Genomic DNA, 13,231 nt, shown 5'->3' on the forward strand with positions numbered 1-13,231 from the left:
TCAGAAGCCTCCTCCCTAAGTTTGTCTTACTCACAGCTTTAGCACACTCTGCCAACCCTGATGTCCTTGCCGTGTCTGAATCCTGGCTTAGGAAGGCCACCAAAAATTCTGAGATTTCCATACCCAACTATAACACTTTCCGTCAAGATAGAACTGCCAAAGGGGGAGGAGTTGCAATCTACTGCAGAGATAGCCTGCAAAGTTCTGTCATACTTTCCAGGTCTATGCCCAAACAGTTCGAACTTCTAATTTTAAAAATTAATCTCTCCAGAAATAAGTCTCTCACTGTTGCCGCCTGCTACCGACCCCCCTCAGCTCCCAGCTGTGCCCTGGACACCATCTGTGAATTGATCGCTCCCCATCTAGCTTCAGAGTTTGTTCTGTTAGGTGACCTAAACTGGGATATGCTTAACACCCCGGCAGTCCTACAATCTAAGCTAGATGCCCTCAATCTCACGCAAATCATCAAGGAACCCACCAGGTACAACCCTAAATCCGTAAACATGGGCACCCTAATAGACATTATCCTGACCAACTTGCCCTCCAAATACACCTCTGCTGTCTTCAATCAAGATCTCAGCGCTCACTGCCTCATTGCCTGTATCCGCTACGGGTCCGCGGTCAAACGACCACCCCTCATCACTGTCAAACGCTCCCTAAAACACTTCTGCGAGCAGGCCTTTCTAATCGACCTGGCCCGGGTACCCTGGAAGGATATTGACCTCATCCCGTCAGTTGAGGATGCCTGGTCATTCTTTAAAAGTTACTTCCTCACCATATTAGACAAGCATGCTCCGTTCAAAAAATGCAGAACTAAGAACAGATATAGCCCTTGGTTCACTCCAGACCTGACTGCCCTCGACCAGCACAAAAACATCCTGTGGCGAACTGCAATAGCATCGAAGAGCCCCCGCGAGATGCAACTGTTCAGGGAAGTCAGGAACCAATACACGCAGTCAGTCAGGAAAGCAAAGGCCAGCTTTTTCAAGCAGAAATTTGCATCCTGTAGCTCTAACTCCAAAACGTTCTGGGACACTGTAAAGTCCATGGAGAACAAGAGCACCTCCTCCCAGCTGCCCACTGCACTGAGGCTAGGTAACACGGTCACCACTGATAAGTCCGTGATAATCAAAAACTTCAACAAACATTTCTCAATGGCTGGCCATGCCTTCCTCCTGGCGACTCCAACCTTGGCCAACAGCCCCCCCCCGCTGCTACTCGCCCAAGCCTCCCCAGCTTCTCCTTTACCCAAATCCAGTTAGCAGATGTTCTGAAAGAGCTGGAAAACCTGGACCCATACAAATCAGCTGGGCTTGACAATCTGGACCCCCTATTTCTGAAACTGTCCGCCGCCATTGTCGCACCCCCTATTACCAGCCTGTTCAACCTCTCCTTCGTATCATCTGAGATCCCCAAGGATTGGAAAGCTGCCGCGGTCATCCCCCTCTTCAAAGGGGGAGACACCCTGGACCCAAACTGTTACAGACCTATATCCATCCTGCCCTGCCTATCTAAGGTCTTCGAAAGACAAGTCAACAAACAGATCACTGACCATCTCGAATCCCACCGTACCTTCTCCGCTGTGCAATCCGGTTTCCGAGCCGGTCACGGGTGCACCTCAGCCACGCTCAAGGTACTAAACGATATCATAACCGCCATCGATAAAAGACAGTACTGTGCAGCCGTCTTCATCGACCTGGCCAAGGCTTTCGACTCTGTCAATCACCATATTCTTATCGGCAGACTCAGTAGCCTCGGTTTTTCTAATGACTGCCTTGCCTGGTTCACCAACTACTTTGCAGACAGAGTTCAGTGTGTCAAATCGGAGGGCATGTTGTCCGGTCCTCTGGCAGTCTCTATGGGGGTACCACAGGGTTCAATTCTCGGGCCGACTCTTTTCTCTGTATACATCAATGATGTTGCTCTTGCTGCGGGCGATTCCCTGATCCACCTCTATGCAGACGACACCATTCTGTATACTTCTGGCCCTTCCTTGGACACTGTGCTATCTAACCTCCAAACGAGCTTCAATGCCATACAACACTCCTTCCGTGTTCTCCAACTGCTCTTAAACGCTAGTAAAACCAAATGCATGCTTTTCAACCGTTCGCTGCCTGCACCCGCACGCCCGACTAGCATCACCACCCTGGACGGTTCCGACCTAGAATATGTGGACATCTACAAGTACCTAGGTGTCTGGCTAGACTGCAAACTCTCCTTCCAGACTCATATCAAACATCTCCAATCCAAAATCAAATCTAGAGTCGGCTTTCTATTTCGCAACAAAGCCTCCTTCACTCACGCCGCCAAACTTACCCTAGTAAAACTGACTATCCTACCGATCCTCGACTTCGGCGATGTCATCTACAAAATAGCTTCCAATACTCTACTCAGCAAACTGGATGCAGTTTATCACAGTGCCATCCGTTTTGTTACTAAAGCACCTTATACGACCCACCACTGCGACCTGTATGCCCTAGTCGGCTGGCCCTCGCTACATGTTCGTCGTCAGACCCACTGGCTCCAGGTCATCTACAAGGCTATGCTAGGTAAAGTGCCGCCTTATCTCAGTTCACTGCTCACGATGGCTACACCCACCCGTAGCACGCGCTCATTTGGACGCCTTTCCTTCCAGTTCTCTGCTGCCTGCGACTGGAACGAATTGCAAAAATCTCTGAAGTTGGAGACTTTTATCTCCCTCAACAACTTTAAACATCTGCTATCCGAGCAGCTAACCGATCACTGCAGCTGTACATAGTCCATCGGTATATAGCCCACCCAATTTACCTACCTCACCCCCCATACTGCTTTTGTTTATTTACTTTTCTGCTCTTTTGCACACCAGTATCTCTACTTGCACATGATCATCTGATGATTTATCACTCCAGTGTTAATCTGCTAAATTGCAATTATTCAATTTATTGCCTACCTCCTTATGCCTTTTGCACACATTGTATATAGATTCTCTTTTTTTCTACCATGTTATTGACTTGTTTATTGTTTACTCCATGTGTAACTCTGTGTTGTTGTCTGTTCACACTGCTATGCTTTATCTTGGCCAGGTCGCAGTTGCAAATGAGAACTTGTTCTCAACTAGCCTACCTGGTTAAATAAAGGTGAAATAAAAAAATAAAAAATACTTTTTATGGATATATAGGTTAAAGGTCAAACTAAACGAAGTGCAGCTACTGTAGTTTGCAGTCTTTCCAGATTCCGTTTGAAGTGATTGTGTTAGCTGTGTTATTGGCTTGCTCCTCTGAACAGATGTCCATTAGCTTATTGTTATGGATGTATCCAAATAAATGTCACTAGAAGACAGCATAAACAAATGCAAAATACAACTACTGTTGTTATTCTGGCTGCACTGTTTGGCGGGATTGTAAATTAGCCGTAGTTGGCTAGCTAGCAATGGAACGAACGACTGGGTCGCGTCCATAGATACAGAACAAAAAGACTGAACGACATGGTCGCATCTCTGGCCACCGAACCAATAGAACGAACGACCAGCCGGCTTGGGTAGCAACACTAGACTTGTGTCGGGACTATATCTTGTGGAAGGATGAAATGGTAGGAATATATTAATACAAATAACGTTATTAATTCAAATGTCAATCACTATTTGAATATGTTGATAACCCGTTGTATGAAAGTGATAATGCCCTCGAAGCAGGTGGGTTGAGGATAAATCGGCACGGTTTGCTTCTCGGGCATTATCAATTAATTAAATAACATTGTTAGAACGTTCACCGAAAGTTAACGTTTTCTTGTGTTTTTTATGGAAAGTTTTCTTAATGTTCCTGGAACAATTTGAGAACATTACTTCAAATAAAACCACGAGGAAACCTTCAGCAAACCAGTTGGGGAACGTTCCTAAACCATTACTAAAACTGAAATTAAATGCAACTATATTTGAACGTTTAGGAAATGTTCTGTTAAAGTAATGACATAACAAGAAAATTATGCTTTTTGTCAAGTTCCTTAAATGTGCTGAGAATGTTCCGAAGCCAAGGAACTATCCTGCACCATTCCCAGAAAGTTGTGGGAGGGTTGTATGAAAAATAACCATAGTACAACCACACTTTCACCAAGCTCTAAGAAACATATGGTTCTCAGAACGTTATGTGCTAGCTGGGTAGGTACATAATGTGTTTTTATGTTTTTTTTCCTAAACTATAAAACAGATATGTATGAAAGTGTGCTCAAATAAAATATGACATTCTGTACTGTTGCCTGTTCAATAATATGAATTGTAAAACATTTGATCTCAAATGCTGGAGTACAGAGCCAAAATAAGGAAATTGGTGTCACTGTCCGAATAAATATGTAGGGGAGAGTAAGAAAGAGAGCAGCATGACCAGCAGAGGGCAGAATGGAGCAACCTCTGTGTGTGTGTGTGTGTGTGTGTGTGTGTGTGTGTGTGTGTGTGTGTGTGTGCGTGCGTGCGTGTAACTACAACAGTTCAACAAACCTTAGATTCCCAGTCCTGTCCTTCATCCGAGGCACCTATAATAGACAAGAATGCAGTATTTAATGTAGAGACACTATAGGTAGAAGTTGACAAATGTTACATCCAGATATGACGACTCTGTTCTGTACCTGCGTCGTCGTCATGGCTACTCCCTGATGAGGTGTTACTGTTTACTGTGAGCTGTTCCAGGTCACAGGGATCGTCCCTCTCCTCTGGCTCCTCCACCTCACGGTCACTCTCTGATGACATCAGACCAAGAGCCGGGGCACTGTACACCTCACGCCTATACCACACAACAACAACGAGACAGTAGGACTGGGCGATATGGCCAAAATATAATATGATATTTTAATATTTTGGGATGGGTATGACGGTATATGATGTTTTTGAATAACAAAAGTAAAAAATGTGCTTCATAAGTAGTGCGTGACCCTAATGTGGCAACACATACGTTCTAAGATATTTCAAGAAATGTTAATGGGGTATTCTCCATTCTGATTGTTTGATTACTGATCAGGCAAACTTCAACCCCAATTATTTTTTAGCATTTTCATCAATTTATGGATTTCCTGCACTCATTTGAGATCATTTCCACACTTCCACGTAAGGGCTGCATGATATGGACAAAAAATATAGGCCTTATTTCTTGACCAAATATTGCAATTACGATTTGACTTGCGATTTAGATCAAAACACTTGGGTGAACTGTTGGAATCATGGGAATAGAATGACTATTCTAATTCTATATATAGAATATAATAGTGGGCACTTTGAGTACAGTTTTGTTTGACATGACAACAAATAAAAAAGCCAGGGAGGAGTTATTGTTACAGGGTAGGAACCAAAGGGTTGGTCAGTGTTTCCTAATCTTTAGCAACTGTCAAGTATACTCACTCTCCGGCCTCTAGGTCATCAGGCTGCTGATTATCCCGCACACCTGTCACCATCGTCAAGCGCCCCAGCGCTTCATAACACTCACTCCCTGTACTTGCTCCCCAACTCTCAGCGCACTCATTACAGAATAACACCTCACCCAAGGAAAGCGTCAGGGAGTGTTTTTTGTTTTTTGTGCCAGTGTAAATGACGTCGGGTCCGGGAGCCACTACAGGCCAGGCTCCCCTGCCTCCGCCGGCTAGTCAGTCTCTCATGCCTCAGCCGGATCGCCAGACTCCCCTGCCTCAACCGGCTCGTTGGGCTTTCATGCCTCTACCGGATCGCCAGGCTCCCTGCTTCCACGTGCCCGTCAGGCTCTTATGCCTCAGCCGGACTGTCAGTTTCCAGCGCCCCAGCCGGCGTGACAGGTTCCCAAAGGTTCCCGCACCTCAGCAGGGGTGACCGGTCCTCTCCTGGTCCCCGGGTTCGTCCCCTTTGTCGGCGTCCTGCAGCTGGAGCCACGCATCGGGGGGAGTGGTACTGTCACATATACTCCCTCTCCGGCCTCTAGGTCACCAGGCTGCTGATTATCCCGCACACCTGTCACCATCGTCAAGCGCCCCAGCGCCTCATAACACTCCCTCCCTGTACTTGCTTCCCGACTCCCAGCGCACACGTTACCGCAACATTAAATGTTTGCTCTTAGCAGTTTCATGTAGCTAACATTTTCATGCGGCGCTGACATGGCGTCAAATTCAAGATACAATAACAGTGTGAACAGTCTGCTACCACACCGGATGAAGAAGCGGAAAGAGCGCGGAGATGTGGAAATGGACAGCGAGGAAGAAGGAAAGGAGCTGAGTGTAGAGGGAAGCATTGTGGTGAGGAAGAGTGGCATCAAGTACAAAAATATATGTAACCTGACGAGAGGAGAGTGAAGATGAATTAGCTGCGGTGGCTCCTTGAGTGACAGGGAGCGGGGCTCAGTCTGTGAGGAAAGCGGAATGGAGGGAGAGAGAGACTCAAGTAGCGGGCTAAACTATCAAAACGGACGCTACACGTGCCGTGGTAGCGTATCACATTTAACAAACAAAACATTGAAATACCGTCTTAGAAGGTAAAACCCAAACCGGTCCGTGCATCAATACCGGTATATAGTCAGATATGGTATACCACCCAGCCCCAGGAGACTGTGAAATGTCTGTCCAGTCCTCTAGCCCATACTCCTTGGTTTCTTGTGGAAACTGTTACCCTACTGCTTACACCCATCCAATCCTTTACCTGAGTGTGGAGGTGTTGCAGGGGGGTGTCAGGGGGGTTCGTCTGAGTTGGGAAAGACGTTCTCTCATACTCAAGGTCAGCTCTGGAGCCAGACGCCACACGAAGATACAGCTGGAATAGACAACAGGCCATCAGACAGACACAGACATACAGACTCGCACACACACACACACACACACACACACACACACACACTAGGGCAGGGGTCATACCTGTCCCCAGACACAGAGATCAGATGTTTACAGTCGTTGGTGAACTTTATCCCAGTCACTATCTCTGAGAACAGGAGAAGAATCAATCAGCTGGCTGGTAGGTTGTTTTGATACTCTCTGTGTGTGTGTGTGTGTGTGTGTGTGTCTGTGTCTGTGTCTGTGTCTGTGTCTGTGTCTGTGTCTGTGTGTGTGTGTGTGTGTGTGTGTGTGTGTGTGTGTGTGTGTGTGTGTGTGTGTGTGTGTGTGTGTGTGTCTGTGTGTGTGTGTGTGTGTGTGTGTCTGTGTGTCTGTGTGTGTGTGTGTGTGTGTGTGTGTGTGTCATGGTCTGTTACCAGAGTGTCCAAACATGGTGGCCACACACACTCCAGAGCGGAAGTCAAAGATGCTGATGTTCTTATCGGAGCAGCTGGTGGCAACGTACTGACCAGACGGATCAGTCTGCACCTGCATGGGGAAAAACAGAACATAAAAGGTTGAAACTAGTGGTGGGCACCAATATCGACAATTCAAATGATATCGATATCGTTTGATATCATTACAGAGCCAGGCATATCGTGATATCGGTTTATCCTTGCTGTAAATTACTATGTAAAAGAGCATACGTGACTGTTCCTGCAGGCACAAAATCATCTCACCCGGGTCTCAATTTAGCATAGTTATCTGCCTGCTGATGGGCAACAGACTTTCCATTGTACTCAAACTGGGTGGGTAGGTTAAGCCCCCAGAACATTCACACCTGTGACCTGGCCCAATGGGCAAGCATGTTGTCTGAACGTCACAAATCCGTGGACGTGAAGTCCACACAGTTGCAATGTTATTTAGACAAACCAAAATGATATCGACACATCTCTAGTTGAAACGTAACTATCGCAAGCTTCAAAAATACCTTCTTTGGGGAGCGGCAACAGGGCGCTGACGTTTTCTATCTGTTTTTGACAGAGTTTTAGAGTTGAATGATACTAAACCTTAAGCAGGCTGCCGTCCTCAGTCTGTGAACCCTTGTAGAATGTCTTCTGTTTCCCATTGCTGATGTTGAAGATCCTGATGCATCGGTCCTGGCAGCCCACGGCAGCGTACTTACAGCTGGGCTCTACATCCATGTCGTACAGAGTGGTCTTCCTCACCACGTGGTGGGAACGCCTGAACTCTGTACCCCCGTCTGTCTGGGGGGAGAACAACAAAACCCCTGTACCTTCGTCTGTCTGGGGGGGGGGAGAACAACAAAACCTCTGTACCTCCGTCTGTCTTTGGGGGGTGACAACAAAAGCTCTGTACCTCCGTCTGTCTGGGGGGGGGACAACAAAACCTCTGTACCTCCATCTGTCTGGGGGGGGGAGGGAACAACAAAACCTCTGTACCTCCGTCTGCCTGGGGGGGGGGGGGACAACAACAACCTCTGTACCTCCGTCTGCCTGGGGGGGGGGGGGACAACAACAACCTCTGTACCTCCGTCTGCCTGGGGGGGGGGGGAGAACAACAAAACCTCTGTACCTCCGTCTGTCTGAGGGGGGGGGGGACAGCAACAAAACCACTGTACCTCTGCCTGTCTGAGGGGGGGGGGGGGGGGAGAACAACAAAACCTCTGTACCTCCGTCTGTCTGGGGGGGGGGGAGAACAACAAAACCTCTGTACCTCCGTCTGTCTGAGGGGGGGGGGGGGGGAGAACAACAAAACCTCTGTACCTCCGTCTGTCTGGGGGGGGGGGAGAACAACAAAACCTCTGTACCTCCGTCTGTCTGGGGGGGGGGGGGGGGGACAACAAAACCTCTGTATCTTCGTCTGTCTGGGGGGGGGGGGGAGAACAACAAAACCTCTGTACCTCCGTCTGTCTGGGGGGGGGGGGGGGGACAACAAAACCTCTGTATCTTCGTCTGTCTGAGGGGGGGGGGAGAACAACAAAACCTCTGTACCTCTGTCTGTCTGAGGGGGGGGGGAGAACAACAAAACCTCTGTACCTCTGTCTGTCTGGGGGGGGGGGGGGAACAACAAAACCTCTGTACCTCCGTCTGTCTGTCTGGGGGGGGGGGGGGGGGAACAACAAAACCTCTGTACCTCTGTCTGTCTGGGGGGGGGGGGGGGAGAACAACAAAACCTCTGTACCTCCGTCTGTCTGGGGGGGGACAACAAAAGCTCTGTACCTCCGTCTGTCTGGGGGGGGGGCAACAAAACCACTGTACCTCCATCTGTCTGGGGGGGGGAGGGAACAACAAAACCTCTGTACCTCCGTCTGTCTGGGGGGGGACAACAAAACCTCTGTACCTCCGTCTGTCTTTGGGGGGTGACAACAAAAGCTCTGTACCTCCGTCTGTCTGGGGGGGGGACAACAAAACCTCTGTACCTCCATCTGTCTGGGGGGGGGAGGGAACAACAAAACCTCTGTACCTCCGTCTGCCTGGGGGGGGGGGGGACAACAACAACCTCTGTACCTCCGTCTGCCTGGGGGGGGGGGGGACAACAACAACCTCTGTACCTCCGTCTGCCTGGGGGGGGGGGGAGAACAACAAAACCTCTGTACCTCCGTCTGTCTGGGGGGGGGGGGGGACAACAAAACCTCTGTATCTTCGTCTGTCTGAGGGGGGGGGGAGAACAACAAAACCTCTGTACCTCTGTCTGTCTGGGGGGGGGGGGGAGAACAACAAAACCTCTGTACCTCCGTCTGTCTGTGTGGGGGGGGGGGGGAACAACAAAACCTCTGTACCTCTGTCTGTCTGGGGGGGGGGGGAGAACAACAAAACCTCTGTACCTCCGTCTGTCTGGGGGGGGACAACAAAAGCTCTGTACCTCCGTCTGTCTGGGGGGGGGGACAACAAAAGCTCTGTACCTCCGTCTGTCTGGGGGGGGGGGGGACAACAAAACCTCTGTACCTCCATCTGTCTGGGGGGGGGAGGGAACAACAAAACCTCTGTACCTCCGTCTGTCTGGGGGGGGGACAACAAAACCTCTGTACCTCCGTCTGTCTGGGGGGGTGACAACAAAAGCTCTGTACCTCCGTCTGTCTGGGGGGGGGACAACAAAACCTCTGTACCTCCATCTGTCTGGGGGGGGGGACAACAAAACCTCTGTACCTCCGTCTGTCTGGGGGGGACAACAAAACCTCTGTACCTCCGTCTGTCTGGGGGGGGGACAACAAAACCTCTGTACCTCCGTCTGTCTGGGGGGGGTGACAACAAAAGCTCTGTACCTCCATCTGTCTGGGGGGGGGGGAACAACAAAACCTCTGTACCTCCGTCTGCCTGGGGGGGGGGGGGGGGGGACGACGACAACAACCTCTGTACCTCCGTCTGCCTGGGGGGGGGGGGGGGACAACAACCTCTGTACCTCCGTCTGCCTGGGGGGGGGGGGGACAACAACAACCTCTGTTGGAGTTATCTAGCTTACTCTTGAACAATAATGTTAACATCATCTTAAGGTATTCTACTCTCTATGCTCAGTGTCTGCAGTGCATGTACAAGCAGAGCTACATTCCCTTATAGACGGTAACGGATGTTTTTAAAACCAGATGAGGCCGTGTGCAATTTCTCTTAAATACCGACAGGCAGCCACTTGGTAAAAACAAAGAGCATAATAGTAGATGGAACAGAGAGCACTGCCAGAGAAGATCAGATTGAGAGCGATCTATGTCAGTGTTTGTTTCCTAAACTGCCACTCGAATAATGTCTATTTACACTGGGAAAGATGCTAGCAGGCTAACAAGACATTTTTGGGTCTGGAAGTGGAACCCTGTCCCTGCGATGGACTCATGTTCCAGAACTTAACAGTGGTCCCAGCCCTCTATCCATTATCCTAACAGGGACAATTGAAAGGGAAGGAGGAACGTATGAAGAGTGGATGATGATAATGACTGTTGTCTCTTATGGAAATGCTGAGATACTGAGAACCCAGTTAGTGACAAAACGTTGCATTTACAACAACTCAAATTTGGACTTCTGTAATTGCAACGTGACACCCGAACGTGTTCCTTACCCTGTGTGCCCTGACTGAGTGTTCCTTACCCTGTGTGCCCTGACTGAGTGTTCCTTACCCTGTGAGCCGTACGGAAGTAGATGCTCTTATCTGCTCCACAGCTGATCATCCTCACCTTGTTGTCATTGGCTGAGGGAGGAGAGGCAAAGTAACCCTAGCCATGAAAACAACCACAGAGCTTTGACCATGACAAAGATCATACATACAGTACCCGTCTCCTACTATCAAACCCTACTACATAGACTGTGTCTGTTCTACATATGTTGACGTCCTGATAACGTCTCTCTCGCCGATGCCGGGAGGTTAAAGGTCGCTCACCAGCGAATCGGACAGCGGTGATGGACGAAGAGTGTTCGTCCAGGGTCTGGACTAGGCCGTAGTCTTTCTCAGCATCCAGGACGTGGATCAGGCGGTCGCGGCTAGCGGTGGCTAACAGCTTCAGACCCGTCTCTGGTTTAGAGTATTCCAGACACAGGATCTCTGAGTCATGGGCCTCCACCTTCTGAATCTCTGTCATACTGCTGAGGTCATGAACCCTGCAGAAGACACGCACGTGCATACGCACACATACACACACACACACATCAAACACACATCAAACACACACCCTGCACAGACATAACCAGCCTTCATTCCTATCCCATCCCCATTGCATTCTCTTCCCGTTCCGTACCTCAGCATCCCGTTGCGGTCTCCAGACGCCAGGTGTTTCCCATCGGGGCTGACACAGATGGTCCTAATGCCTGTCCTGGTCTCTGCTGTCTGTCCGTCTGTCTTCTCTGTGCTAGCAGACACACTTCCCTCTGTTTCCACCAGGGCGGCGGTGTTTTCATCCATATAGATCACCTTCAACAAGTCCTGAGGGGTAGAGAGGTGGATGAAAAGGATGGCTGGAGTCCAACGGGGGTGAGGGAGAAAGATGACTCCCAGGAGCCAATACAGCAAGAGGGTTAACAGTTTATCTCAACACAACGCAGCTTTTTACATGCAGAGGCGGGTCGGTATCTACTAGAGTACACTGTGAAGTATTGGACACATACCTTACTGAGAACATTCTGCGTATGTGTGTGTCCCTGCCTCTCTGTACTCCACAGTCTGACAGTGTTGTCTGCTGAACAGCTGAGGAACTCTCCAGAAGACAGGCCAGACTCTGGGACCTCCGGGACCATCTGGAGAACAGAGAGGGGAGGAAGAACACATGGAGAAGGATGCAATGGTATTGTAAAGGAACACTCGCTCTGCATCGTACTGAAGTACTTCCATATAGCCTCAACTACAGAGACACTTAATCATCTCTACAGCCCTCAAATATTACTCTGATATCTTGACATTTTACCTGTAGGTCCCAGACACAGGCGGCGTGGTAGAGGGCAGAATGCACCTTGCCTACCCTGTGGAGGTCCCTGACATCCCACACATACAGGCTGTGGTCGTTATACACACAGCTCAACCAATGACTGGCCGGGTCATAGGTCACTGCCACAGAGTCAGGGTAGCGGGCGGACATCTTGTTGGAGAACAGGTGGCTGATGGGAGAAAATAAGTAATGTGTGACTTATGTTAATGCATGGTGTACCAGGAGTAACCTGCTTCAGCTCCTAATATTGGTTGTAAAACAGGGTTGTGAAGATGCCCCTAGAAACTGATCTAAGGTTAGTTTCGTATTCCCCCACCTTAATAGTTAAGGTTATCATTGGGAAGGGTAAGCTGATCCTAGATCTATACCAGGGTAACGTCTACCCAGAGGTGTGGGTGTGTGTCACACCTGGCCTGTGTGATGCTGGACACGTCAGTGCCAAGGTGGTGTGGTCTTGGCAGGGTACAGATGAACCCCAGGTCAGCAGGGCTGAAGGCTCGCACCATCCCATCAGCACAGCCACAGAAGATCAGCTCCTCTGACACACACAGAGACCCGGCCACACTGGTCTACGGGGACAGGAAGAGGTCAATCAACCAATCAGTCGTCCAATGAATCAATCGATAACATTAAAGAGTGACTTGGAGGTGCTTCTCAGACACAGAGATTGCTACGCATGGTCTACAGAGGACAGGAAGTCATGCAACAGAGAAAATCGAGTGTCAAGGACCCAAGGATCCAGTCAGTAATGATCTAGGTTACATATCTACGCTCAATCCTGGCCTCACTCCTGGATGGACTTGGATGGACAAAGGTGTTCCCATTGAAAGTATCTGAAACGCATGCCGTCCCCGTCCCGAACCCTAATCTCTCTGTGATCCCCTTACTGCTGGCAGGACACAGGGGACACACAGACCTCAACAGAGCCTTCAGTTGGACAGAGTCCATACCAAAGACAGACACGAACTCCTTTCCCTCCACAGACACACGCCGGCCGTTTCCTAGCACGGGGCCATCTGTTAACAGTCCAAAGGCACCTTCACACTCCTATGTCAGTCACTCACCCATAGGCCCACC

The 13,231-nt window shown here is 49.5% G+C and overlaps 1 protein-coding gene across 1 annotated transcript in view; it reads right to left on the reverse strand.

Moving 5' to 3' along the window:
• LOC129817203 (mitogen-activated protein kinase-binding protein 1-like) overlaps positions 1–13,231 on the reverse strand; it is a 47,643-nt gene that overhangs the window by 14,877 nt on the left and 19,535 nt on the right. Inside the window, exons 8-19 of the mRNA XM_055872216.1 lie at positions 12,563–12,723; positions 12,134–12,323; positions 11,838–11,966; positions 11,471–11,655; positions 11,116–11,333; positions 10,856–10,926; positions 7,800–7,997; positions 7,167–7,278; positions 6,835–6,898; positions 6,623–6,733; positions 4,597–4,751; positions 4,469–4,503 (exon numbers count right to left, since the gene is read on the reverse strand). Of these exons, the coding sequence (XP_055728191.1) occupies positions 4,469–4,503; positions 4,597–4,751; positions 6,623–6,733; positions 6,835–6,898; positions 7,167–7,278; positions 7,800–7,997; positions 10,856–10,926; positions 11,116–11,333; positions 11,471–11,655; positions 11,838–11,966; positions 12,134–12,323; positions 12,563–12,723 (1,629 nt within the window). The remainder of the gene's footprint in view (positions 1–4,468; positions 4,504–4,596; positions 4,752–6,622; positions 6,734–6,834; positions 6,899–7,166; positions 7,279–7,799; positions 7,998–10,855; positions 10,927–11,115; positions 11,334–11,470; positions 11,656–11,837; positions 11,967–12,133; positions 12,324–12,562; positions 12,724–13,231) is intronic.

This window comes from Salvelinus fontinalis, chromosome 20, assembly GCF_029448725.1.
Source record: "Salvelinus fontinalis isolate EN_2023a chromosome 20, ASM2944872v1, whole genome shotgun sequence".
Lineage (NCBI taxonomy): Eukaryota > Metazoa > Chordata > Actinopteri > Salmoniformes > Salmonidae > Salvelinus > Salvelinus fontinalis.